Source organism: Doryrhamphus excisus, linkage group LG4 (genome assembly GCF_037039965.1).
Source record: "Doryrhamphus excisus strain RoL-2023G ecotype Guam linkage group LG4, RoL_Dexc_Guam_v1.1, whole genome shotgun sequence".
NCBI lineage: Eukaryota > Metazoa > Chordata > Actinopteri > Syngnathiformes > Syngnathidae > Doryrhamphus > Doryrhamphus excisus.
Window position 1 is genome coordinate 13,595,513 of NC_136360.1, and position 27,589 is coordinate 13,623,101.

Here is a 27,589-nt window from a genome sequence, read left to right on the forward strand (position 1 = left end):
GCCAGCCAATCACAGGGCACATGTAGACAAACAACCATTCACACTCACATTCATACCTATGGACAATTTGGGGTCGCCAATTAGCTAGCATGTTTTTGGAATGTGGGAGGAAACCGGAGTTCCGGGAGAAAACCAACGCATGCACCGGGAGAACATGCAAACTCAGAGAGATGGCTGATAGATTTCTTATTGCCCTTTTTAGATCTTTAGATTTTTTTCTACACTGGGATTGTCTACTTTTCAAAAATGAGGTGCAGAGTGGCGTTTTTTTTCCTTTTATTTCCTTGACAAAATTTTGGGTATAATAATTAAATAGTATTTCATGATATGTATTTATTGATAAATACATTTTTTTTCTTTTTACCCCCAAAATCAGCTAATTTACAAATTTACCAGGTTCTGAATGCTGACTTGCGAATGTGCGAGGATATCACTGGAGTTAATAATAGAGCTAATACATTTTTTTATTACCTAAAAATTATTAAGCCAAAAAATATACATTTACAAAAAAAATATTTACGTCAAATATTTTTTGGACAAGATAATTTTTTGAGCCCCCCCTAATTTTCATATTTGTTGAACTCAAAAATCTTTTTTGAGGGGGTCAAAAAGAATTAATGGGGTAGGGGTGTCAAAAAATTACATATATCTATAAATATATATATATTTTTTTACCAAAATAATATTTTTTAGCAAATGAATGCTCAGAAGTGGGGTACAGTAGCACTAAGAAGTTAGAGTACAGTACACTAGATATTGTAGCACGCTGCTTAGTACAATATTAGTCCATGCTTATCATCCCAACAACCCCTTTGATGAAAAGTCCTCGCTGCTTAAAAAAAACTGATTAGGATTCCTTGTTGAGCGAGCGGCCACTTGACGCTAATTGCTCAATAAAGAGAAGGCTGAAGCGCTTGTCATTAGGTAGGTGTTCCTGCCGCTTCTCTCAATTAGCGGCTCACTCGGAGCTTTAGACCCGCCGTCGTCCAAAATGGGAGTAGCAGCATGCACGGCACAGACACCGCTCACACTCACTTAGTGCGGACGGAAGTCTCTTCAAACACGTGATGTCTTGTTCTCATGTGTGTTACCGTTGTGTGACAGTGGAGTCCATGTTTTACATATTAGCATGCTTACAAGTGGAAAAAGAAGTTTGGTGCACTTATTTGTTGTATGTAAAAAGCACAGTGGCAAAGGCGCCACCGTACCTGTCAAGATTTACATTTGAAAATGATATCCAAGAATGCGTATAATGGAACCAAATTGGCCCAGAGAGTGAAGAGTCTTGGCATACAGTACACGGCTCACAAATAGTTAGTCAAAACTAATTGAACATTTCCAGAAAATAAGAGGAAAACAGAATCTTGGATAATGTTTCTTGATTGTTGATTTAATCCTGGCTATTGGGCGACAAAAAGGACACAAAAACCTGACAGGAATACAGTATCATATTATAATTTGGAGTGTAATTGTAGTGGAAGTCATTATTGATGTGCTGTTTGCTGAATTTCTGCAACACAGATATTGCCAAGTACAGGAGGTGTGGAAATTGAAAGATTACATTAGATTTGGTGTCTGCCGCCATCACACGCGTGTTAATCAGCATGGGAAGAGCCTTGAACCTGAACCCTCACCTTAACCATATATTCTGGTCAGTCCAATATTTGACATGCTACTATTTTTCATGAGATTAACATTTTACAATTATCTTCTCAAAAGTTGTTTTGGAAGACAAGTGAATGAAAAGAGGGGGAAAAATATTTTTGGGGGCGGCACAAAAGCCTGGAATGCATCAAATGCACAGTAGCCAATCCATATTGTTCGGAACAAAATTATGTTTTGGCAGAGGTTTCTTTCAATAGAAAGTGTGACAGAAGCAAACATGCTGTCAATCACTTTTGTCAGTTTGTAGGTCAGTTCGTTACAATCCACCACGACTCCTGCATGACTGCATGTTGGACACCACCAGTATTAATCCATTGGTCCATCCATTTTCTATAGCGCTTATTGTCATTAGGGTCACAGGTGAGTCTGAACCTGTCCCAGCTGACACATACAGTATGTACAAACACGCATTGACACACATTCACACCTATGGACAAATAATGACGTGGTACGAAGCCAGAGTGCCTGCAGAAAAGCCATGCAAGCAGTCCAGTCTAATCTTTGTCAAACTGCACTTTTTTTAAATTTTGCCCATCATCCACAGTCTTTGTGAGACACAAACACACATGTATTTCACTTTTCTGTGCGTTCTAAAGATATAAAAACAGGTAAAAAGAGGCAGCTAAGAATGCACGTAGTGACACCTTATCACACCACAGCCGGCCCAGGAAGTTCTGCTAATACTTAAAATGACAACAATTTGGCAAAAATACTGTTAATTTTATGTTGTCATGAATGTACCACGCTACCACGTGGTTACAGAATGGATATAAACCCTAAAACCTTGTTGGAGGTGTTTTAATAGCGGGCTTTGTCAGTGGAATTGGTGTGTCACCAGACTCAGAATATGTCAGATACCAGCTCTGATTCACTTGTGATACTCAAGCAAACCCAGCCATCATCATCATCACTTACAGTGGGATCCTGAACACCACTGCTGCCCCAAGAGCTATTATATAAAGCTATTACTACACAGATATATAGAAAGTATCTCTCTATACTTTCGCAAAAGAAAGTATATGCTGCCTAACAAGTACACAGTAGTTGTATCTCTCAAACAACCCATTACTGACTTCTTTTTGTTTTTTGGTTGTTGTTTTTTTACACTTTGATGAACAGCCATTTTACTTTAATGGTTGTTTGCCATAACCTCCAAAAATGTTTTGTCTCACTCCCATATTTTTAATTTTGCAGTTTTCTAGCTCTATTTAGAAAATCATTAAATGCAAAATGTCAATTCTTGCAGTTTTTTCAGCTGGTCTTAAAATTTTGATCAGAAATGTACAGTATATCTATAGCAATGCATACGACGTGAGGTTTATTAGTGAGAGCGGTTCCACAGATACGAGGACAAATGAGTGTGAGGGTGGAACAAAAGGCAAAAGATCTGTTAAGAGAAGATGCTCGGTGACCCTTATTCCACTCCTCCACACAAGACCTTCTCAATAAAACATGCGTCATTCTGAAACATTTACTAGTCTTCTACTTCCTGAAACGATTAACCTGAAACATATTTGATGTTAGGGGGGGACACTACTCTTCATGCTGAAATTCTCCAAGTTTTATACGACGTCCGTCCGTTATTGTAATTTTATTTCCTCTCCCAGAGGTTTGGCAGCACTGTGCGCCTCTGGAGCGTTAGCGGAGGTCACAAGGTTATTATATAAACAATTCACATGGAGGCCGCCAGCGCCCAGAGGGAACGTGGAATGCAATGCTGGCAATTTCTGCAACGTTGTTAATGCACAAGATGCAGACATGTGTCCAATCTCCGCCGAGTGTTTTTATTCCTCAAGCTGCTTTGCCAAGGCAGCTGCAGAGCATGCTTAATTAATTTGCTCATGTGCCTTGGCTAAACTGCATTGATGACATCAATTAGATGAAAAGCAGCGCAAAGTGAATGGATCCCGCGTACGGGACTCATCAAAGTCTCGGAATTGGAACAAATTCCCATGACTTAGTATAAAAGACTTTCAATTTGCAGAGCTCATGTCTGCTTTGCCGTGTAGGAGTACACGGTCAAATGATTCGGTCTTAAGTCGTGCACCCACAATTTAATTTGGCACGTAACTCCTTATCCTGTCTCTAACATGCGGCTCGTCGCAATCCTTGGATTAACGCCGACTTAAGGAGCACAAATTTGGCGGCTTTCTCGTCCCCCTGGCCCGAGACGGACACAACATTTACTTTTCCAATCTCAGGAGGAGGAGAAAACAACACGTGCTGACACGCAGATTATTGTTTCTTAGTTAAGCAAATTGCTGCAATTATGTGTGTCAAACCACTGATGACTACACTTTCACATTCACCGCTTTTAGTATCTCTTCCGGCAAGTCATCAATAAAAAGATCACGTTGTTGTTGACTCTGTTCAACAACAAATATGCGATAGTAACTGTTAAAGAGGTCAGCTTTTAAAAAAAAATAACAACATCTGCTGGATCCAGTGGGGCACTGCCCCACTTGGCTCAGATTCATGTGAAATTTAAAACACATTTACTGGATGGCCCTCTGCAAACTGATGTTTTTGCTCAATTATACTTTGTAGTCTTTGTGTAATTGTGCCAACTGACTTAAATCATTGAAACCGAATCATTGTAGTTTGGGCATAATTGTGCTAACATCAATCAAAACCTAACCTGTGTAGTTTTTTTGCAATTGTGTTGACGTGCTAACTAACATTGATCAAATGCTAGCCTACGTTGCATACTTGTGCTTACTAACAAATAACTAACGGCAGTCAAAAGCTAGCCCGTAGTTTTACGGTCGTTTTTGCACATTTGTGTGAACTGACAGACAGACTGACTAACATGAATGAAAACCTAATCTTTGTAGTTTTGGCATAAAATAAATCAAAGGGCACCCTTGCCTAATTGTGCCAACGATCCAAGTTAGTGACTAAAATCAATAAACCTACTGAACTTTGTAGGTTTTGCATAGTCGCACTAACATCAATCAAAACCTAGACTAAGTCGTTTTTTTTTCGTAATCGTGCTACTATCCATGAAAACCAAATCTCTAGTGTAATCTTGCTAACCAACGAACTAACTGACTAAAATCAGTGGAGTCAATGAAAACCTGCAAATCTTTGTTTTTGCAGTATCTTTTGCATAGTTTTTGCAGTGCTTAGATCGACTTAGATCATTCAAAATCTTAGATCAGCAATTATGCTAACTAATTAACTAACATCAATTCAAACCTAACCTATGAATTTTTCCATAACTGAACTAACGGTCACAATTGCAGAAAAGCCGACACTGTCCATCCATCAATTTTCTATGCCGCTTGCATGCTGGAGCCTATCCCAGCTGATTTCGGGTGCGCGGAAGGGTCCACCCTGGACTGGTGGCCAGCCAATCACAGGGCACATATAGACAAACAACCATTCACACTCACATTCATACCTATGGACAATTTGGAGTCGCCAATTAACCTAGCATGTTTTTGGAAAGTGGGAGGAAACCGGAGTACCTGGAGAAAACATTCAAACCCAGATCTTGCCCATCTCCTGACTGTGGCCAACATGCTAACCGATAGTCCACCATGCGGACCCTGACTATTCCCACTGGATTAATGTACTGGATTCATAAGTGAGGGAAGTGAGGCATCACATAGTCTTATAAAGGTGACAGCGTTTGTGCCGAGTCATGGAATGATGTGTTTGAGGACCGCACATGAAGGTGCACATAGTTTATCTGGGCCATCATCCAGCCGTGTTTCTGCGTCAAAGCGGCCACAAGCAATCTTTTGTGTCCTGTAGAAAATTCCAATGATAATGGAGGACAAAAGTACAACTTGAAGTGTTTTGTGTGCATGTAATTGCAAAGCAACATGACTTGTGAAGTGACTAATCTACTTTCCACTGCGTCATGTGGATACACTCCCATACAATGCTCTTTTTTTTTCACTGAGGACGCTACAAGCTGGACATGAAAACATATTTTCCCCTACTTTATTATCTTCAGTGTGTGGTTTTTCTCATATTTAATAATTATTTGGCATCGCGCTGCCTCGCAGTAACAAGATCCCTTAAGTGACCTCCTTCTCACTCAGACGTTTTGTGGTCTTATAGAGGGATATTTTCCACCAAGGCGGGGTACACCCTGGACTGGTAGCCAGCCAATCACAGGGCACATATAGACAAACAACCATTCACACTCACATTCATATCTATGGACAATTTGGAGTCGCCAATTAACCTAGCATGTGTTTGGAATGTGGGAGGAAACCGGAGTACCCCGGAGAAAACCCACGCATGCACAGGAAGAACATGCAAACTCCACACAGAGATGCCCAAGCAGAGAACCGACCCCAGGTCTTCACTGTGTGGCCTACATGCTAACTACACGTTCACCGTGCGGCTCTCAACATTTTTCAGCCAAATGGTGATTCTTTTGAGGGTTTTTGTATGTTGTCAGTCGATGTAAGATCTTAAACTGTCATACAAGTGTAAAAAGAAGTTATCTACAGTACTGAGGCCTCATCTATAAAGCTTGCATACACACAAAACGTTGTGTGTCCAAAATCCTTTCCAGCAGCTGTCTGTACTTGAGGGGACGAAGGCCCACTGATTCAGTTACTTTGTCACATTTATAACTGTCACACAAGTGAAAAAAATAAGCCATGCAGGTTGGTAATGCAAAATATAAAGTTCACTGTGGATTTTGGAGTGTTATTTTTTTTTTTGAGTCACTTTGTAACATTTGTTTAGCTGTCACGCAAGTGTAAAAAGAAGTGAACCGCTGTTGTCGTGATGTAGGCTTGCATCTCATGTAAGGCAACTCAAGGTCTGAAATTTTTTTCTGGTTGCATTCCCTTTGTAACATTTTAACTGTCATGCAAATGTAAAAATAAGTCATGCATGAATATGGGAGGGGTATTTTTCACAAAAATCTACTTTTTTTTTTTACGTTTTCAGGCACATTGTAACATGTAAGTGTAAAAAGAAGTCGACCACTGCTTTTTGTGAGTTACACTTGCATCTTGCGTAATGTCTTGCATGCTGGGTATTGGAAATCTGAAGTGATGTGCACCTTTTGTTACCAACATTTTTGCTCTTTTGATTTTTTTTTTGTTGCCCATTACTTTTGAATACGTGTTGTGTTAACTGTCACATACTTGTACAAAGAAGGCATGCATGAAGTTATGCAGGTATTTATCTTTGTGTGCCTTTTGGACGGATATTTTTCACTCAAATCTATTTTTCTTAGTTTGTCAGTCACTTTTTAACTGTGACACAAGTGTAAAAAGAAGTGAACCACTGTTTTTGTGAGTTATGCATGCATGTCTTGCATTGTCATGCATGTTGCCAGTCTGAGGTCTGAAGTGTTGTGTGCCTTTTAGAGGGATATTTTAAGGAAATTGTTTTTAGTAACTTTGTAACATGAGCTGTATTAATACAACTGCCACCAATAAATATATACAGTATTAATGTACGGAATAAAGTTTCCATTGCTGGCTGCCTGATAGGAAGATAAATGTTTAATATGTTTTCCTTTTTTTCCCTCCCCAGCGGACTACCCCCCCCCTCCGCCGCCTGCGGAAGAGACGAGCCGCCTCCCGTCGTCATCCGCTGCCTCCTTCCCTCCTCCCCCGCCCGCCAACTCGTACGATTACCAGGTGAGAGACGTGCTGGTGGTGTGTAACGGTCGAGTGTCCACTCGTATCGGTGTCGAGCGCCCCGAGCGCCACTCTGGAGTTCACGCGGCTGGTCCGAGTGTGTGGCCGCGCTGACTGGGAGCCAAGCGCTGATACTTTGCAGCTCCGCTCGCCGCCCGGAGCCAATCACGTGAACTCAGGGACCCAACACACACACACACGTATCAACAAACTTTCTCCTATTCTGGGCTGCATGCAAACTGAAGGCTGACACCTATTGGTGGAGCATGCTCACTACTCCCTGCCCCATTCAGCCTTTGACCCCCGCCCCCACACACTCCCAACGACACGGCAGCACTTAACCTCTACTGTGAAATCCTCAGAGCGTGTCACATTCCTTTCTTGTGTGTAAAATCACATCGCCGCTCAGTCAGCTTTGTTTGTGGAGATGTAATGGCAGCAAATTACGTCAAGTGTTATCACTGATCTATTTTATCTCCAACATTGACATCAGCGGGGTTTGATGTAGGTAAGTTACCATGCAGAAAAAATAGAAACGCTCATTAATGTTATTAATTTTTAGGAACATATGTCTGCAAAGGTGACTATAGGGGTGTTATTTCATGTCTCGAGGGCTCTAATAATGTTAAAAAGCATATTTAGAAGGTCGTAAACAAAACTACCAAAACATTCATTTTCTACCGCATATCCTCACAAGGGTTGCGGGGTGCTGGAGCCTATCCCAGCTGTCTTCGGGCGAGATGTGGTGTACACCCTGGACTGGCGGCCAGCCAATCACAGGGCACATATGTATAGACAAACAACCATTCACACTCACATTCATACCTATGGACAATTTGGAGTCGCCAATTAACCTAGCATGTTTTTGGAATGTGGGAGGAAGCCGGAGAAAATCCACGCATGCACGGGGAGAACATGCAAACTCCACACAGAGATGGCTAAGGGTGGAATTGAACTCAGGTCTCCTCTTCTAGCTGTGAGGTCTGCGCGCTAACCACTCGACTGCCGTGCAGTCACTACCAAAATATTCCTTATATAAATAAAGACTAACCATGAAAAATGAGGGATTATTGTAAGTATTTATGAGTACCAAACATAGTAAAAATCAATCATCTCACTTGTTTACTCCCCTTTTGAGAGTAGAGGGACTGAAACGCTCATGTCGTGTCATGAAGCACATCCTCATGGAAACCCGCCTTCCGTTCATCAGGCTTGTGCAAGATTCCAAACTGAATACAATACAAATACAAATGTTTATGTTAATTTGTGGAACCCTCTAGACATGAAATAACACCCCTATAGTCACCTTTACACTTACACACCTTCACAGTACTGCCTGTAGTGGCTATTGTCTCATCAATGTAACATTACTGACACCTAGTGACCAGTGTAGAACACAGAGTTGTTAAAATGTTAAAATGTCATATCTTGGACGCTAGCTGATCCGAAGACTGGTGACGTATGTTGAGGTGTCGTTCTCGCTCGACGGCTGATGTCACTTTAGAGGCTTAATAACCACAGCCTATGCAATGCCACAAAGCAGGCTTCGCTCCACATTTTAAAACGCAACTATCTGTCTTTTGACTACAGAGGTGGGAGCTGTAAATGTAATTGTTTTGTATTTCTTCAGCGAATATGCTCACTTAACATGTTCAAATTTAGTGTTAGTATTGTAGCATCACATGGATAGGCAAGTGTTGCTAACCTTATGTTGTTGTATGTGATATATGGCATCCGGTACGTTGGACAGGTGAATAGGTTTTATCAGGCTTCACTACACATCTTAAAATTCAACCTAAAAGTTATATTTTCATCTTTGAAATGATTGAAATGTGTCAAATTAGTCATAAAAAGTCCAATAAGATGCCAGTCTCTTATTGACCTCAATGAACGGCGTTAATTGGTGAAGAACCATTTCATGTCGGTGTTACAACACGGAGGTTTTTACAAGAGCTTCAAGACCAAAGGCAGCCGAGCACAGGTTGATCGCGGCAATGTTTCCTTTCATCGCCCTCGTTAGCGCCGTGAAGCTTGCCTTTGCCGTTCCGGACGGGAGACAAGCCATTAGCATTGCGCTTTGTTTACTGCCGCCGTGCTCCTCATGATGCTTTAAAGCAGCAGCAGCAGCAGCAGCAGCTAGCGGCCCCGCCTGTAATGAATTGTGACAGGTAATCCAAACACATAACATTAGAAGAGGAAGCAGTCAGTGATCCGGCCAACTCCAAAGCGCCCGCGGGCAATTGCAGAAAGTCTTCTTGCAGTTGCAGCATCGTTGGCCACACTAAACATACGAAGCTGTCGTTGGAGAGAGGGGGAACGTTGGGGCCAATTTAGTAGAAAACCTACTCCAGCGGTTTTCCAGACTTTGTCCTGCGACGGCTACATGCAGAAACATTTAGGGATGTGGGAGGGGCTCTTTGTATACATGAAAGCTGCAATCTAGTGTTGGTCAATACTGTATACTGTATGCTAAGCCATCTGAGTCAAATGTCTTAACCTTGTCTTATTGCTGGCCTATTTGGCATGTATTTTAATGTATTATTATTATTATCTTATTATCTTTATATTATCTTATTTCCACCCTCGGCCATCTCTGTGTGGAGTTTGCATGTTCTCCCTGTGCATGCGTGGGTTTTCTCCGGGTACTCCGGTTTCCTCCCACATTCCAAAAAACATGCTAGGTTAATTGGCGACTCCAAATTGTCCATAGGTATGAATGTGAGTGTGAATGGTTGTTTGTCTATATGTGCCCTGTGATTGGATGGCGACCAGTCCAGGGTGTACCCCGCCTCTCGCCCAAAGACAGCTGGGATAGGCTCCAGCACCCCTGCGACCCTTGTGAGGAAAAAGCGGTAGAAAATGAGTATGTTATATTGTAGTTTTTAATGTCTAACTTTTTACACCTGACTGCTGTGCCCCGTCCCGCTTTTAGCCTTCTTTTACACCTTGCTTTTAGCTTTGAATGAATGTATGGATGTTGTATTTTAATGTATCTTTTACTCAACTACATTTTTTATCTATGAGCGTCTAACGTCGATGTTTAAGCATCTTTGAGTACTCTGAAAAGCGCTATACAAATAAAATGTATTATTATTATTAAATATATATTTTGCATCAGTATTGTATCTATGACTATATCAGTAATAATGTAAAAACATATTAATTAACCAACTTATCTCATAATGATGAACACATTTTATTATCATTATTATTATTATTGGATTTGTTTCATTTCATTTATATATTTGATTTTTAGTGTGTATATATTTATTCATTTTCAATTATTTACAAATTATTGTATCTTACCTAGTAATTTGTGAATAATTTAACACTTTTTATGTATTTATTTATTCATGGGTTATTTAAATGTTTTACAATAATTAATTTGTGATTTTCATTTATGTATTTTATTTTTCATATTTTATTTTTCCTTTATGTGTGTATATAGTATGTATGTAAATACCTTAGATAAGCTAGACACACACACACACACACACACACACACACATATATATATATATATATATATATATATATATATATATATATATATAGTAGATTATAAAAAACTATATATATAATATATTTATATATATTGTTGTTTATATATATGTTGTTGTGTGTGTGTATATATGTATATATATACGTGTATATATGTATGTATATATATACATATGTGTGTGTATATATATATATATGTATATATATATATCGTTTTTAATAATCTACGAATGTTTCTATCTTATCTAAGGTCTCAGTCAAAGCAATGTCAAACACGGTCAACAGAAAAAAGAATTCTGTAAGTCATATCTAAGACATATCTGATTTGTTTTTCTGTGTTGATTGAGGTCAAAGTTCATCTGAAGACTTAAAAAAAATCACATTGTAAGAAACCACTTTGAGTCATACCTCCAAATAAGGGTCTCAATGCAGGCTTTGCTGGCCTGTAATTATTTTATTCATAAACCCTGAAATGATGATGCAGTAACCAGAAAAGGTTTTTTTTTTGTTTGGCGAGCTCACCACTCTTTGAATCTGCAATGCACTGCAATCTTCAATGTTGTTGTCGCATGTCTTCGCGCAGATGAGAGGACCCGAGAAGACACTGGAGGAGCGACGCTCCAGCCTGGACGCAGAGATCGACTCTCTCACTAGCATCCTGGCAGACCTGGAGAGCAGCTCGCCCTACAAACCACGGACCACCCAGGTAACATCACATGGCACACATAACATAGTGGAGCTTAGCACTTTTCAAAAATATTCATGTAAGGTTAATTGGAGACTATAAATTGTTCATGTGTGTGAATCCCACCCAAAGTTGGCTGGGATAGGCTACAGCCACATTAATGAGGATTAGGCAGCATAGAAAATAAATGAATGTTTGCCTCAACATTAACAACAAATGACAAGTCTCACACCAAGGTGAACTTTTTGGATTATTTAACACTTACTAAATCATTGACTCACTGACCGTGGCTCTTTGCCATTTGGCTGTAGCGTTTATGTGTCCTTGTTGAAGTGTGTTGCACCCTCTGTAGTTCATGACTTTTAACACATTTCATGCTCAAACTGGTGTAAAAAGAAGTTAACCACCATTAAGAGTAAAAAGTTAAAAACAACAAAACAGTCTGACTACTTTAATGACAAATTACGCAGGTGTAATCCCCTCTCACAAGCAGTTTGAGAGAGCGGCAACCTTCCATAGTAAAAATATTCACAAAGACTTGAAATAAGACTGGATATAGTAGTTGGAGACATTGCAATAAGCCAACAGAGAAGAAGTGATGGGGCGAGCAAACAAATGCTAAGCGTGAGTGCATGCCAGGGAAGGAAGGGGAATCGAACCTGCGTCCGTGATTGTATGAATGCAGTATGAAGTATTACGTAAGTTAACCACTTCCCGTCTATATTCTCCTTCTTTTTGGAAGAAGTGTCATTGGGGGAAAAGCCAAAGAAAAAGCACAAAATATAAATGATTCATTACCAGGAATGAGCCATTACCAGGATTAGCGTCTTTTGGCAATAAGGACTAAATGTGCCTCGACCTATATCATAAGTTGATATTTTGAAAGGATATTAAAAGAGCCATATCAAAGCCTTGGGCACTTCACTAAATAGTTTGACACACAAGAAATGTAGGACAGGCTCCTGATGATTAAAATAAAAGATCATCATGATGATGACATTGCCGCTTCACTAGCTCTTTTGATGCAAATAAACATCACATTTATGCAAATATGATGTTATAGTTTATGGATGTCATTGTACTTAAAAACGGAGAAAAATACATTCGAACACCTGAAATACTTTGAAATTCAATAAAATAAAAAAAAAATGAAGTCACAGCAAATAATAGATTTACTGTTTAGTTTGAAAAAAAATTATGTGATCATAAAAAACAAGCAAATACACAAATTATAAATTAGCAGCAAATATATATATATTTTTTGAAAATATTTTATGATGTAATAATAGAAATACAATAATTGACTATAAATATAACATAATTATGGATGTCCGATAATATCGAGTACCGATATTTCGGCCCGATATCAGCCTAAAAATCTGATATCTGCGAGAGGCTTTCATTTTAATGCAGACCTACCAACATGGACAAATTTATAGTACTCAACATGCAGTTTGACTCCTGAATACGCTTGTAGGCTCCCCATTTTGTTGCATTTTCCTACTTTCATTTTCAATATCAGTCTGTACAGTACAGATGCATGAGTACATATTATCAGTTTCTCTAGTATTTCACATTGGGAATTTTGTCCGGGGGGGGGCATGCTAGAAAATAATGGAGAAACAAAGCTCTACTACAATTTTTCCCAATATATGTGACGTTACACGTGTTGGAATCGGAAATTGAGAGTTGGACAGTATCGGTTATCTGCAAAAAAGCCAAAATCAGACATCTGTAATGCCAATGCAATATATATAGTTAAAATGAAATATAAAGTTAATATAAAATAAAATACAAATATAGTAGAGAATACAAATTAACACATAACCTGGTGTTTTCACCCCTTTTTTAATTGTTTTTTTCATTGTGAAAGAATGTAATGAATAAGACAAATCTCCCTCTAATAACATAACATATCTTTTGTTTTTATCCCATAAGAACATCTCATGTAATAAAATATGGAAACACTGAATAGGATGAACGCTGCTCATTCACGGTGAAAATACTTGAAAAGCAGAGGAGTGTGAAGTAAGAAGCGTACAGAATATACACTGTATATGTACTATATATGTTGAATGTACTATGTAATCATGACTTTTTTAAACCTTTGAAAACAACTTCCTGGTGCTTCCAGTTCAAAAACTGAACATGAACTTTATTGGCATGTCTCTTCCTAATGGACATGAACTAGCGCAGGTATATATTCCATACGAGGACCTTCCTATCTATATGCAGGTGTTTGTAAATAAAATATGGTAGAAGTGCAAAGCAAACACGTTCTGCCGCGTTGCAGGATTAGTCCAAAGCGACTTGAAAGCTTTTGTCAACACAGCTTAAAAAATTGATGGGCACCTGTCCGGAGTTAGCGTCCGCGCTAACTAATGTATGGCCGCCCCGCTGGTTTTACCTGACAGGGTCAAGGTTTATTTTTAGCCTTCCTGAGCGCAGAGTACACAAACACGGCAGCACATGTTTTAATCATGAAATGCTAGAAATCGGCGTTTTGTTTTTGCAGCACGACGCTGGGATCTTCTCGTCCGGGAGAAGATTTAGCTTTCTATTTGATTGTTTGATATATTTTCAACATATGCACGCGCGCGCACACGCACATGGTTCCTCTCTCCTCAGCTGATGCTGATTCTAGCTGATTAACTCAGGTTGACCTTTCGCCCTCCCCAGCTGCTGCTGTCAGTCTGTGCTCCGCTTCCTCTGCTACATTATCCTCCAACCCCATCCACGCAACGGGCCCGCTTTCCCGCTCCAGCGACGGCATGGCGTCCTCCCGCCCTGCTATATAACCTGAGAGTAACAAAGGGCCTTGATTTACAAGCAATTACACAGCCGGCTCTTCAAAATCAATAACAGGTCGACCCGCACGCTCCTTCTCAAGGAGAGCCGTGTTACTCCGTGTGTTCGCCATACACTTTGTTTTGGAGGGTCTGAGTAGGCCAAAGACCAAAAACATTCAAAGTCACAACTTTAGGAAGTCCGTGTACGGCAGGGATGTCCAAACTTTTTCCAGCAAAGGCCCCATCACCATGGAAGTGAAAATGAACATCATGAAATCCTCAGAGAGAGAAGTGTGCACCCGCCTACCTTTGTTGAAATAATTACTGTACACTTTCTGTAAATCCTATAAACTTCATTTCACTTCTCATCTATCCCTGTGTTGGTCTGCTGTATGATATATTTTTCCTGAAATGGATGATCCCAACAACCAGTCATTTAGAAAGGAACATCTTGAAAATGATCACGGGTGCCCAAACCTTGTCATACCACTGTGGGTGAAAAAGCTTATTATTTGTATCAACTTAACTTTTTTCCCCAAATATTTCAACTAATTATAGACATAATAAAACAAAAATCCAGCTTTATTTTTGTTTTTGTTTCTCCTAATAGAGTGAGATTATTTTTCCTCATATTACAAGTTTGTTCTCATAAAATTGCAACTCAGAGTACGACTTTTTCTCGTAATATTTAGATTTTATTCTTATAAAATGATTTCTTTACAATTTCCAAACATTTCAACATTTTCTTCCCTTAATGACTTTCCTATTCTTATATTTTGATTTTATTCCTATAGTTCCTATAGTTGAACTATAGTTTCTCTTAATATTCTGACTTCATTCTTGCAAAGTGCCAGTTGTGTTTTACTTTCTTGTTGTTGTTTTGGTTCCCTTTTCCCTTTTTTTCTGCTAATTTCTAATTTTTCTTTTAGTAATTATGACTTTATTTCCATAATACTTTTACTTTATTCTCATGACATAACAGAATTTTCCAAATATGACGACTTTATTTATTGTTTTATTTCTGATATTAGTTTTTTTTAAACTACGTCTTTCTTTAATATTTGAAGTTTACACTACTAGAATGATTATTTTTCATTAATAGAACCTTCATTCTTGTAAAATTACAACATTTTCTCATTAGAGAATTGTTTTTTTTCTCTTAATATTTATTTTCATTATATTATTATTATTGCTTTTTTCTTGCGTTTCCCTGACTGTTACATCAAGTAATGTGTTTTAAAATCAAACTGAAGTACCCGTGAGCACGTCTTCTGCCACTAAAATGTGGCTCCATATTATATTTTTTAGTGAAGACAGCATCTGTATGTTGACAAGCCAGTTGCTTGATTGAAAGGTGATTCCCGACTGAGTACTTGAAGCCACCCAGACTAGTCCCCCCTCCCCATTACGGCGTTCTATCGCCTGTATTCAGCCAGCCAGCAAGTACGATGGTAGGAAAGTCTTGAATGCAGTATTCCCAAAGCCTAACTGCTTTGCCTAATTATGTCCTCTGTGAAATGAGTCGTGTTTGTGATACCCACTAACTCATTTTGGGTATCGGAGAGGGAGCCCAGCAGAGCGCTAAATCCTCCCTCCAAGTGTGCGTTGGAGGCCGAGCAGCCTCGCTCGTGTGCGGCGTCGGCTTGTCCGAGTGCATCAGATCTGTTTTGGGGGAGTTAACAAGGAGGCCTAGATGAGTGTCAAAATAGAGCACTCATCAAGTACTGCTCGCTGGCTACTCTTGCCGAGGCCGGGCCAGCCATGGCTGCACTGACCTCCTGCTCACACTGACCCCCGCTTTTGCTTCTAGTAAGCAAAGCAGAAAAGTGTTCTCAGAAGACGCTCACTTTTGTTTGTTTGCACACATTCCACATGATTCTTAGGGGTCGCCGTTTCCCAACAACGTGTAGCAGTTTTCCATGAAAGCGCCAACAGTCATCCAGAACTTGGTACAGTAATGACATGGACGGGATGGGTTTTTCACCCAGTATATGGAATCATCACTCAATTGTTGGCTTGCCAAACTGTGGCTCAGGTGCCATTGGTGCTCACAGATGTTTTCTTATCGGCCCATGGCAAATTCATTCATTCATTCATTCATTTTCTACTGCTTATCCTCACGAGGGTTGCGGGGGTGCTGGAGCCTATCCCAGCTGTCTTCAGGCAAGAGGCGAGGTACACCCTGGACTGGTGGTCAGCCAATCACAGGGCACATATAGACAAACAACCATTCACACTCACATTCATACCTATGGACAATTTGGAGTCACCAATTAACCTAGCATGTTTTTGGAATGTGGGAGGAAACCGGAGTACCCGGAGAAAACCCATACAAACTGTGGTTTTGTTGTATTTTCCTCACACAGTTAGCTTATTCTGTTTCTTCTATCGTTTACAGTATTGTTGGTTTGCAAGCAGCTCACATGGTTAGCTATGGTTAGCTTGAACAGCCACAACAGTAGACAGGATATTGATTGATTGATTGGCTGTAGACCATTTGTCAAGTAATTAATCAGATTTCAGAAGACAGTGACCAGAGACACGGCCACCTGTGATTAAGTACACAACTGCAACACTTCCCACAATGCAACTCTTCTTAAAGGGACAGAAAAAAAAATCAGCAAAACGTCTGCGGAATGTGAACGGCAATTGAGCAAAGCAACAATGTAATTGTAAATTGTAATTTGTTTGGGGAAAAAGTTAAAATAATATCAGGAAAAAAGTCATAATATTCCACCCTTGGCCATCTCTGTGTGGAGTTTGCATGTTCTCCCCGTGCATGAGTGAGTTTTCTCCGGGTACTCCGGTTTCCTCCCACATTCCAAAAACATGCTAGGTTAATTGGCCACTCCAAATTGTCCATAGGTATGAATGTGAGTGTGAATGGTTGTTTGTCTATATGTGCCCTGTGATTGGCTGGCCACCAGTCCAGGGTGTACCCCGCCTCTCACCCAAAGACAGCTGGGATAGGCTCCAGCACCCCCGCGACTCTCGTGAGGAAAAAGCGGTAGAAAATGAATGAATGAATGAAAGTCATAATATTACAAGAAAATAAAAGAGAATATTATTTAAGAAAAAAGTTCAAATACAGTAAAGTCTCGTTATATCGATATCGGTTCAAACGAATTACTACTTATTACGATACCATTTTAATTTCCCGGCAAATTTCTAGTCTTTTATGATATAATTAGCTCCGTTAGTACGACACACGGTTATTATGATAATCCGGTTACTAGGATGCCCTTTTCATCTCCCGCCAGCCAATTTGGTCTGCTTATATCGATACAAAAGCAGCTTAAATCAATCTTTGCTTAAGGATTTAAATACCAAAAAAGAACACGGCGAACGGCTGCTTCCAGTCAACTTTATTTTTCACACTTCCACCACCAGAGTGCAGCACACACAGCGGAAAACACCCGTCCCTCGCGCCTACCCCTCCGGGTGGCAACACCTTCCCTATCGATAGTTCCGGGGTGAATTATGTCCCGGTAACCGGTAATCACTACAGCGTAAGTTTTTTATTTACTGTAGTACAAAATTTATTGTAGTACAAAAGCATGCTAGATACGCAATCCATGAACTCAAGGAGAAAATTACACGCCATATCAAAGATCCGCCCACTTTTAATGCAGTTCGGCGCAGGATCGGATATATGGATAGTCCGGTTATATCGGTATTTTTTCCGACTCCCGAGAATATTGATATAACGAGACTTTATTGTATGTGGAAAATTAAAACAGCTGAGCTGCACCGTTTTCTTGAAATATATATAACTTCTTAGCATATCTAAATGTGTTGCTTTACAAAATATCATTCTTTCATTTTAATGTTCTGAACTGTTTCAGTGCCAGCATGGTACTGAGCAGATTGATGTGTTTATCTTTAGAATGCATCTGCAGCACCTCTGCTGGTTGCAGCGCAGTCGTGCACTCCCATCATGCACTAGCCTGCCCTGTGACTCTGAATGAGGCTTCAAACTGAATTAGCTAGCACAGTGTGCAGCTAGCTTTAGAGAATCCCAATCCCGTATTCCAACTTTCATTGTGTATTTCAGTTCAGCTTCAGTATGGCAGCATTCACACAGGATTTCTACTGCAGTTGCTTTGAGTTTTCCCGTATTTTTCCGTAGCATTTCCCTTATTTTTACAATTTAAATATGGTTGCTAACCCTGATCAGAACCATGGCAACCATTTTTTTGGTGCCGCTTTCACCTGTTTAGTGACGATGGCAGAACTGGAGAAGCTTTTTGGGATGATATGTAAAAGAAAGAAGTCCAGTTGTCTTAGTGGATCAGTGTCAGGTTCACCGAGTCCATGGAGCTAGCTAGCGAGCTAGCTTCCACGCCGTATTTATACTTGGGGTCAAAGACCTGATGTCACGTTGCTGCATAACAACACTCCCTTTACTCAGATCTGCTGACAGTCGGCATCCAAGCCCAGTCCTGGAAATGCCGCTGAGACGGATCCTTCCGCGAGGTGCCCCGAGGGCCCCTCGCGTCACACCCGGCCCCGTCAAGCCGTGCCGTGACACTCGTCTTCCGGCGGGCGGAGGAGCAACGTTGCGGACAGCGTCAGATGACACAACTTGACACAAAATGATAGCTTCGTGCTGCTCACTCCCAAGTCTCCCGCTGCACATCGCCGCTTCGGGAATGCAGACCTCCCTGGTGGTCTTCTCGGGTCCCTGAGCGTGCACGGTGGCCAAGTTGGTGACCTCCTCCCCCTTTCCCCCGCTCACCTTACAAGACTCCAGAGAGCTGCTCAACACTTCAAATATGATCTCTGAACACCTCAACTCCACTTTCCTGTTTCGTGAGGTGCGGGAGTGAACTTAATTATGAATAAACACGGAACAGCACTTACCCAAAACAAACCGCCCTGATGGTGAGTTTTACAGCCGACAAGCTTGTAAGCGGCTAAATAGGCGGAAAGACTAGCTGGCATGGTTTATCTAGAAGTAGTTAATGAAACATTTAACCCACTCAAGGAGATAGTTTTGTATTTGGGGAAGTACAGTGCTTTGATTTTTGTACCACTGTTAGATGTGACGGAGCTGTGTCAGATTAGACAAGAAGTTTGAGAAAGCACATGGTCCTGTCGGAAGAAAAGCACAACATAGTAGACTTGCTTGTAGTTCTCCATAAGCGAGGAGTCTGTAAGTCTGTTTGAAGCCTCAGTCGGAGTCGTACGACCTACTAGTTGAGATGTTTGGCGTTCAGTGTCCAGAGGTGAGCTTGGTTCAAGTCGGGACATGAGCGAACAGATATTCCATACCTTGTTCCCTCCAAAGTGAATGAACAACATCAACATCGAGTGTGTACATCATTAGCCTGGAACTTTCCATCGCAGACAACGATTTTGTAGAGAGTGAGTGCTTAAAATCGCACAATTGTTTCAGATCAGGAGGGTCTAAACCAGGGGTCTCAAACTCAATTTACCTGGGGGCCACTGGAGCTAGGGTCTGGGCAAGGCTGGGCCGCATCAGGTTTAAAAAAAAAAAATGCATTTATTAAAAACAGAAAAATATACAAACTTTTTCAGTGCTTTGATTCCGATTTTCTACAATAAAAGCTCTGATAAAACATTCCACTGTTCACAAATATGTCAATTTTTATTTTTCTGCACAAAATAAGATGAAAAATAAACAAATCAAGAATAAAGAAAATCAATCAATCAGTAATAAATAAATCTAATAATAATTAAAAAAACTTAAGAAACCACATATAGTTGGTGGGTAGACAAATTATTTTTTTTCAGATTAAAATTAACAAAGCATTATTAGAGCCCTGTAGACATGACAAAACACGACTGTAGTCACATTTATACTTTTTTTATTTACAACATATTGCGCAACTGCAGGGTCTTGAGACACATGCTAACTCGCAAACTAGAGAGCTAGCGACCTAAACGGTAGCCTTCAAGTTATTTCCTTTAAACTTAAATAGCCAAAAACTTACCACTTCCACATGGATAGGGAGGATAACTATTAAGAGTTATTTAACCTTTAACATGAACATTAATCAAACGTAATAATTTTTTCTGGGTACATGATACCATACAGCATCCATATCAAACTTGCGCGGGCCGCACTAACATTAAACTTTCATATCAAGGCGGGGGCCTCAAACTAGTGTCCTACGGTCCACATTTGGCCCGCGGGCCACGTGTTTGAGACCCCTGGTCTAAACCCTTTCCACCAAGCGCCGCATATCCTTAGATCATGGCTATGATGCACTCCCATAAATTAATACTGTGGCGAAACAATGTATAGCCAGAAGAATACTTAGACATCATTAGTTAGAAATACCAGAGAAAAGTGGTGATATTTCTTTTCACCGACTGAGGAACGTACCATTCTACGGACTGAGCTGCGCCAGCTTGCACGGAATAAGCAGAATATTACGTGTAATGTTCAATGTACGATGACTCTCCCTCAATAGGGCTGACACTGGACTTGTCCATTTATTGTCAATGGCAAATGCTAAATGATGGAAAATGTGGGAATGTCGTGATCGATATCCTACATGTCCTGAATGAGCTGAACATTTTGATGTTGAATTGGTTTGAAGACAGCTAAATTAGACATTTTGAAACTTGAAATTGCAGAATGATTGTTGAAATATATAAACATGTTGAAGTATTACATGAGGACTGACAATTGAATTAGCAAATGTATGCTTCGAAGACCACACCTTGAAGAATGAGTGGAATGGAAAATTACTTTCACCAGTAGAGGGCACATTTTATTTTTCCATTTGTTTTAGGCGGAATCTTGGAAAGTAAAAACGCAGACAGAATTTAGTAATTTATAAGATCAATGATCGCAGTGGGCTCAAGGATTGAACCAGCAACCATCTGGTTGGGAAACAACTCAGCCATGTCATGATACAGAATAAGCAGAATCTCTCCATCCATCCATCTTGTACGGTTTTCAGTATCTGAGGTCAGGTTGGCGGGGCAGCAGCCTAAGCAGGGAAGCTCAGAATTCCCTCTCCCTGGCCACTTTGTCCCAGTGTGTTCCCAGGCCAGTTGAGAGACACAGTCTCTCCAATTTGTCCAGACATGCCCTGAACACCTCCCCAGGGAGGCGTTCTGACCAGATGCCCAAGCAACCTCATCTGGCTCCTCTAAATGCAAAGGAGCAACGGTTGTACTCCGTGTTTCATTCGGGTCACGGTGCTTCAGAATGTTACAGGAATGGGAAAATGGAAAATGATCTTCCACCGCGAGGAGGCGCCAAATAAATTGCTCATTCATTTTCAGTGGGAAAACTGTCACAGAAATTATGAAAATATTACTATAAATGTGGAAATTTATTTGAAAAGTCTTGGTAGATAGCCAAAGTGTCCTAAATGAGGTGGACATTTTGAGGAATTGGATTGACTTGAATTGGTTTGGAATTTGAAAACGTGGGAGGAGTTTGCAGACAAAAAAATGTGGCACAATAAATAGATTAAATATGGTATCACAGAAGGTCAGCATATATACTGTAACAGTATAACAACAGTCAGACTCACTCAGCTTTATTAACAGAACTAAATTCATCACATAGCAACTTAACACTCAAAAGATGTACCTGGCAAATACACAAACATGTGCCAATGTGAGTTTGAAATGATAGATTTAACTCTTTTAAAGATTTCGCATGAAGCATTGTGTCTGAGCAATGCATTCATCAGAGTGCTGCAATGACCTCAGCCTCCCACTGGGCTCAGTGCTTTGGGCTCCTCTGGCTCCCTCTGGTGGAAAGAGGCAGCATATATGAACATCTGAAATTACTGTCCTTGATAGTCCAACGTTGAGACTTCCTGCCTCCCTGAGGTCAAGTGAGGGCGTACATATCCAAGTCATATAAAAGCCTTTCCTCCCACACCATCTATTACCTTTTCTAACTGTGTTGTCCCCCCTTCTGTTAGAGTTACGGGTGTGATGACAGCGCATCACGCAGCCTCTTGTTGAAAGGGCAAAACAGCGGAAAGCTCCTCTATTTTTTAACACAAGCACCAGGAAGCGGCCGGCTGGTGTAACTTTGACTTAAACGCTACCGCTCGTCCCTCTTGATTGTTTAAGCTTTGCTGCGCGGCGCAGAGACGCTGCCACAGCGCCGCCGGCACTCGTTGACCTTAAGGTCGATCCGGCAGCAGGTTCTGAGTTTTGACAGGGGCGGCCCACTGCGGGGACAAGAGCGTGTCTCGGGGGGAGGAGGGGGAGGCACTCAATGTGTTCCGTCAAAGTTTGTTAGTCAAATAACGTGCACGCTATCACCCGCTTTGTCTTTGATAAACACACCCAAGCAATGACACTAACCTACCTCTTGACAACGCTAAGAGGCTGGCTGTCCACCGCTGTCATCGCAAATTACCCATCTCCTCCACCTTCTCCCATTGATGACATTGTGGAACTGTAAGCAGCTGGGTGGAGCGGCGGGGGTGGAGGGCACAGGTGCATGCCATTACAGTATGCTGTAAGACCTTGAAAAAATTTGAAAATGAACTTTTTCCAATATAGCTAACAACAACACTCGATGTTGCATCAGTGAGTAATAATACATCCTATTCTCTATGAAGCTGTTGCATCATGCACCATAGTTTTGACCATTATATAACTGAATAAGTCAGTACTGCTACTTTCTTTCCTCCATTTTTTTCCGAAATGTTTATTTTTGTTGTTAGATTAGCTTAGCTGGTGTCAAACTCAAGGCCCGGGGGCCGGATTCTGCCATATCATTTTATGATATGAAAATATCAAAGCCTGAAAATAATGCATGTCAAAAGGACAATTTTTTATTTTTTAAATAATAATAATAATAATACACGGGCGGCACGGCGGTCTAGTGGTTAGTGCGCCGACCTCACAGCTAGGAGACCTGGGTTCAATTCCACCCTCGGGCATCTCTGTGTGGAGTTTGCATGTTCTCCCCGTGCACGCGTGGGTTTTCTCCGTGTACTCCGGTTTCCTCCCACATTCCAAAAACATGCTAGGTTAATTGGCGACTCCAAATTGTCCATAGGTATGAATGTGAGTGTGAATGGTTGTTTGTCTATATGTGCCCTGTGATTGGCTGCCGATCAGTCCAGGGTGTACCCCGCCTCTCGCCCAAAGACAGCTGGGATAGGCTCCAGCACCCCCCGCAACCCTCGTGAGGAAAAAGCGGTAGAAAATGAATGAATGAATAATACATTTTAAATAATATTTTTTATATTTTAATATTTTAAATAATGTCATTTATTAAATGTTGTGACAAGACAAGACAACAAAATAAATGACAAAACAAATGATAAAATGGACAAATTAATAATAAAATACAAATTCATTCATTCATTTTCTGACCGCCGTGCCGCCCCACAAATACAAATAATTATTAGAAATAATGGCCTTCGATGCAGTTTTAGAACACACCAATTTCCCCAGTTATTTAGTGACATTCACATTTGAAATTTGGTCAATAGCTAGAAATGCTACAAAGGTAAATGATAAAGTACCAGAGGTTTATAAACAGCCAAAGTTACCCCAAACTGAAAGATGTGTATTTCAGAATGATACAAAAAAATGTGTCAACAATTTAAAGCTGTCCTGCAGAAAGCCATGCCGGTTGGTGCAACGGGTTTTCCGAGTTCTGGGGGACTTACTCCTTCCTTTGGTTGCATCAAAACAGTGTTCAGAATACACTGTGGTGCAATACCCTGGTGCACTGTACTGGAGAGAGTCATTTGTTTCTACAAATTTGGCAAGAAAAAGGGGAATTAAAAATGGAAGACCATCTTATAACTTTTTTTTCCTACATTTGAGTGAAATTTTGAGTGTTCTAAAACTTTTGACCTATATGGAAAACATTTGGACACCTGTAATATAGTGATGCATACGAAGCAACATGGCATGCACGTTACAGTGTTCAGGCTAGATTTGCAGGTACAGTACACATTGTACAGGGATTGTTTTAACAAGACTCATATAAAAGTGTTGGACTTCTTTCAGTTGTTTGAGTCCTGATGCTTAAATGGACGGACGAGCCAAGAGTGCAAAGCCTCCGCATTGTGTTGAGTTGCACGTCAAAAACGTTTTTTTTCCTTTCTCCAAGGTCTTAGATGTATCTAAAAAGATGCAGAGCCTCTTCTTTCTCACTTTGGGGGTTTTCCTAAAGCTTGTTTCCAAAAAAAAAAAAAAAAAAAGATCCTCCACCCTTGTGATTTGAAATGCAAAGTTAACAGTTTTAGCGGAGCCCCCCAAGGCTGGTATAGTCGCTCCTAATCTTTTCTAATGTGTCAAAAGGCTTTCTTGAGAGTCTCTGTGAAATTTCACGCTGAAGTTGTTTGCAAAGTCGCTCCGAATTAGAGCGGAGGCTGAGGGTTAACTTTAGTGAAGGGCTGAGGGAAAACTTTGGGCAAAGTGCGTGTTTTGTGTGTGTGTGTGTGTGCGTGCACACGTGATGGCGGCTGAGCAACAGACTGTGTGCACGGAGGCTATGTCATCACGACTCTAAGCAACATTACTGACACGTACATGATGAATCACGCTCTATTATCGCGTTCAACCTCTCTGATCACTAGCAAGTACCAGTCATCAGGATGTCCACTGCTCCAGCTCAAGTTTAGTCATTAACAATGTCAACCGCTTGGAAATGTTCATTGATAATTACACAATTAATATGACAAATGGAACAGTGTCAATTCCTCTTCTTCAACATTGGCTACAAATATCAATTATTAGTTAGAATGGTGTATTCTCGTGTTAAACAATGCCAAAGTTTCAGATAATGAGGTTTGCACATTTAAAAGTGAGACCTGAAAAGGGTTTGGAATGGCTCAAAATGCTCGTTTTCAGAAGGCGTGGTAAAAGTGCACCTTTGTGATGTCACAGAGGAGCGGACTTCCTTATATGGGTGTGTCTGTAAGCCAGGTAAGCTCTGCTACTGTGTTTACAAAAAAACAAGCTCAGGCAAAGACAAGTTATTGTAGTTGGTGATTCCCAAACATGAAATATCCGCCAAGACTGTTGCTGGAACCCGAAGCAGCGCGCTCTCACCGGGAAAGGTGCATTAAGCACCAGTGGTGCTATGCTACGTTACCAAGTCAGGGGTCTCCAACCAGTAGATTAGCTTTCCAACAGCTTTATGAATTTATTATCAACTCCTACACTTACTCTATTAGAAAGTGGGGTTCACTCGGAGTTAGGAAGCCACTTGGGCGTGTGACCAATCACAGCGGAGTGGCCGTGGCCGGAGGTGGGCTGTGGGTGGAATCAATGAAAAGATTGTTTTGGTGGGAAGCACACATCCAAGGAAAGCTGGAACAGGTGCAGGTTGTGAAAGATCTAGAAAGTTTTCTGTATGGGTTATTGTGGCTGCTCTATCGGAGTCAACTCAATACAAAGTGTTGAAAAAAAATCTTTGCTAAAAAAAGGAATATTGTGACTTTATTCCCATACTATTTTTACATTATTGTCATATTAAAATGTTTTTTTCAAATGAAATGTTTCAAAAAATACAACTGGATTTTATTTTGGTTCAAAGAACATCATATATTTTCTTTAATTAATAATTCAACCCTATGATACTAAACACCTGATAATATACAAGTTTATTCTCATAGATTTTTTCATTAGAATTGCTTTTTTTTCTTACTATTTTGACTTTATTTTGACTTAACTTATTGCCATAACATAACTTTTTCTGCAACCTAATTTTCCAAAATGAAAATAAAACATTTTATTTCTTTAATATTATAAATTTATGCTACTAAAATGCACTCATGACATCCCTGCTTTACAGTAATTAGAATTCTGCGGCTTCAGTCTACCACAGCTTTTCAAAAATATACTACAAAATCACAATGATTGAATACTAGTAGTCAAAAAATATCCATATTTAAGCATGTTTCTTGTATTTTTGTAACTTAAATTAAGCATTTTCAAGCACAAAAAATGGCAAAATGAAGCAAAATATAAGGCATTCAGATGTGATGATACAGTATGTAGTATTCTACACTGGTCACACAACATGACAGTAATGTTACAGTATTGTTGGGTGAGACACGCAAGCATCAGACTTGACGGCAGAAACAACAGGCTTTAATTGCAGGTTTGAATAATCTCACAACAATTTAATTTATCTAATAATCCCTAATTTGCGTCGCTTTTTGTGTATGCCACCCAAACACATTTACAGCAAAACACAGGAAAATTAATCTTTTTTTAAATGTAATTTTTCTTATTATTATATTACAGTATATTGGATAACAGGAGTGTAAAGGTGACTATGGGGTGTTATTTCATGTCGAGAGGGCTCTAATAAAGCATATTTAAAAGGTTGTAAACAAGCTGTCTATGCTCTAATTACAAAAATGTTCAATTTCTAAGTAAGACATCAAATCCTGTGGATATTCACTTATCGCAGTTGGGTCTGGAACCAATTAACTGTAATAAACGAGGGATTACTGTACGGTTGGGGTTCCTGTTTTTTTGGTTATCGTATTATTTATCCTCATTATCATCACCCGCACCCTTCTGTGGCATGGTGTCACCAAAAAGCCAAAGCAAAATTTGCTGAAGTTTGTTGGAGTTGTTTTGGTGTCGAAAAAATGTTGGGGTTGGAAAGAAAATGTGTGCAATACTTGGTTTAGAAACACTCCGAGGCAGACGGGAGGACATATTGTGTTTTTTCAGGGTGTTAAGAAGAAGAAAGGATGTGTTACACGCTATGTAAAGTCTCAAAAGGGCTTTGTGGCGACACTTGAAGTGCTTTTTTTTAATAAGATTATATTGTGTGATCTGTGTGTTTTAAAATGTGCTAAAATAAAAATGTCTTCCACTCTGCAGACAGATGAGATTAGTTTCATTAGCATCGGACTGCACCCCCCCCCCCCCCCCCAACACACACTAATTTCCACCATGACGGTAATGATTTGGTGAGGGCAAATTTGCATTTCCAGTGATGTGCTAACTAAATGCTACTGTAGGTTCTGAGGCCTTTAAGATAAATTAATAATCTGCAGTATTTAAAAGGCATGAAACATTTAAATTAAGTAATTTCTCTTCCTAAAGGGCACAGTGGAGAATTCAGCGCATACATATGCACAGACACTTTTTTTTTTTTTTTTTTTAAGGAAGTATCAGGGCTAATCAGTGAGACAAAAATCCGAGTGAAAGCCTGTAATGTTTTCTGGCGCTTGTAATGGTTCTTCACAGGAAAAGTTGATGCCTGTACAGTATCTACCAAAAGGGAATCTGCTATCACATTCCTGCAGCCATTTCTAACACTATAGAAAAGTAGAAAGCTGCCATTCCGGGAGAAATAAAATGTGAATTGCTGCAATACCGCACTCACATTCCACGGC

At 40.2% G+C, this 27,589-nt stretch overlaps 1 protein-coding gene across 1 annotated transcript in view; it reads left to right on the forward strand.

The window, feature by feature from the left end:
• Window positions 1-27,589, forward strand: part of lpp (LIM domain containing preferred translocation partner in lipoma) — a 144,214-nt gene that overhangs the window by 52,885 nt on the left and 63,740 nt on the right. The window contains exons 4-5 of the mRNA XM_058072881.2: window positions 7,177-7,283; window positions 11,368-11,490. Of these exons, the coding sequence (XP_057928864.2) occupies window positions 7,177-7,283; window positions 11,368-11,490 (230 nt within the window). The remainder of the gene's footprint in view (window positions 1-7,176; window positions 7,284-11,367; window positions 11,491-27,589) is intronic.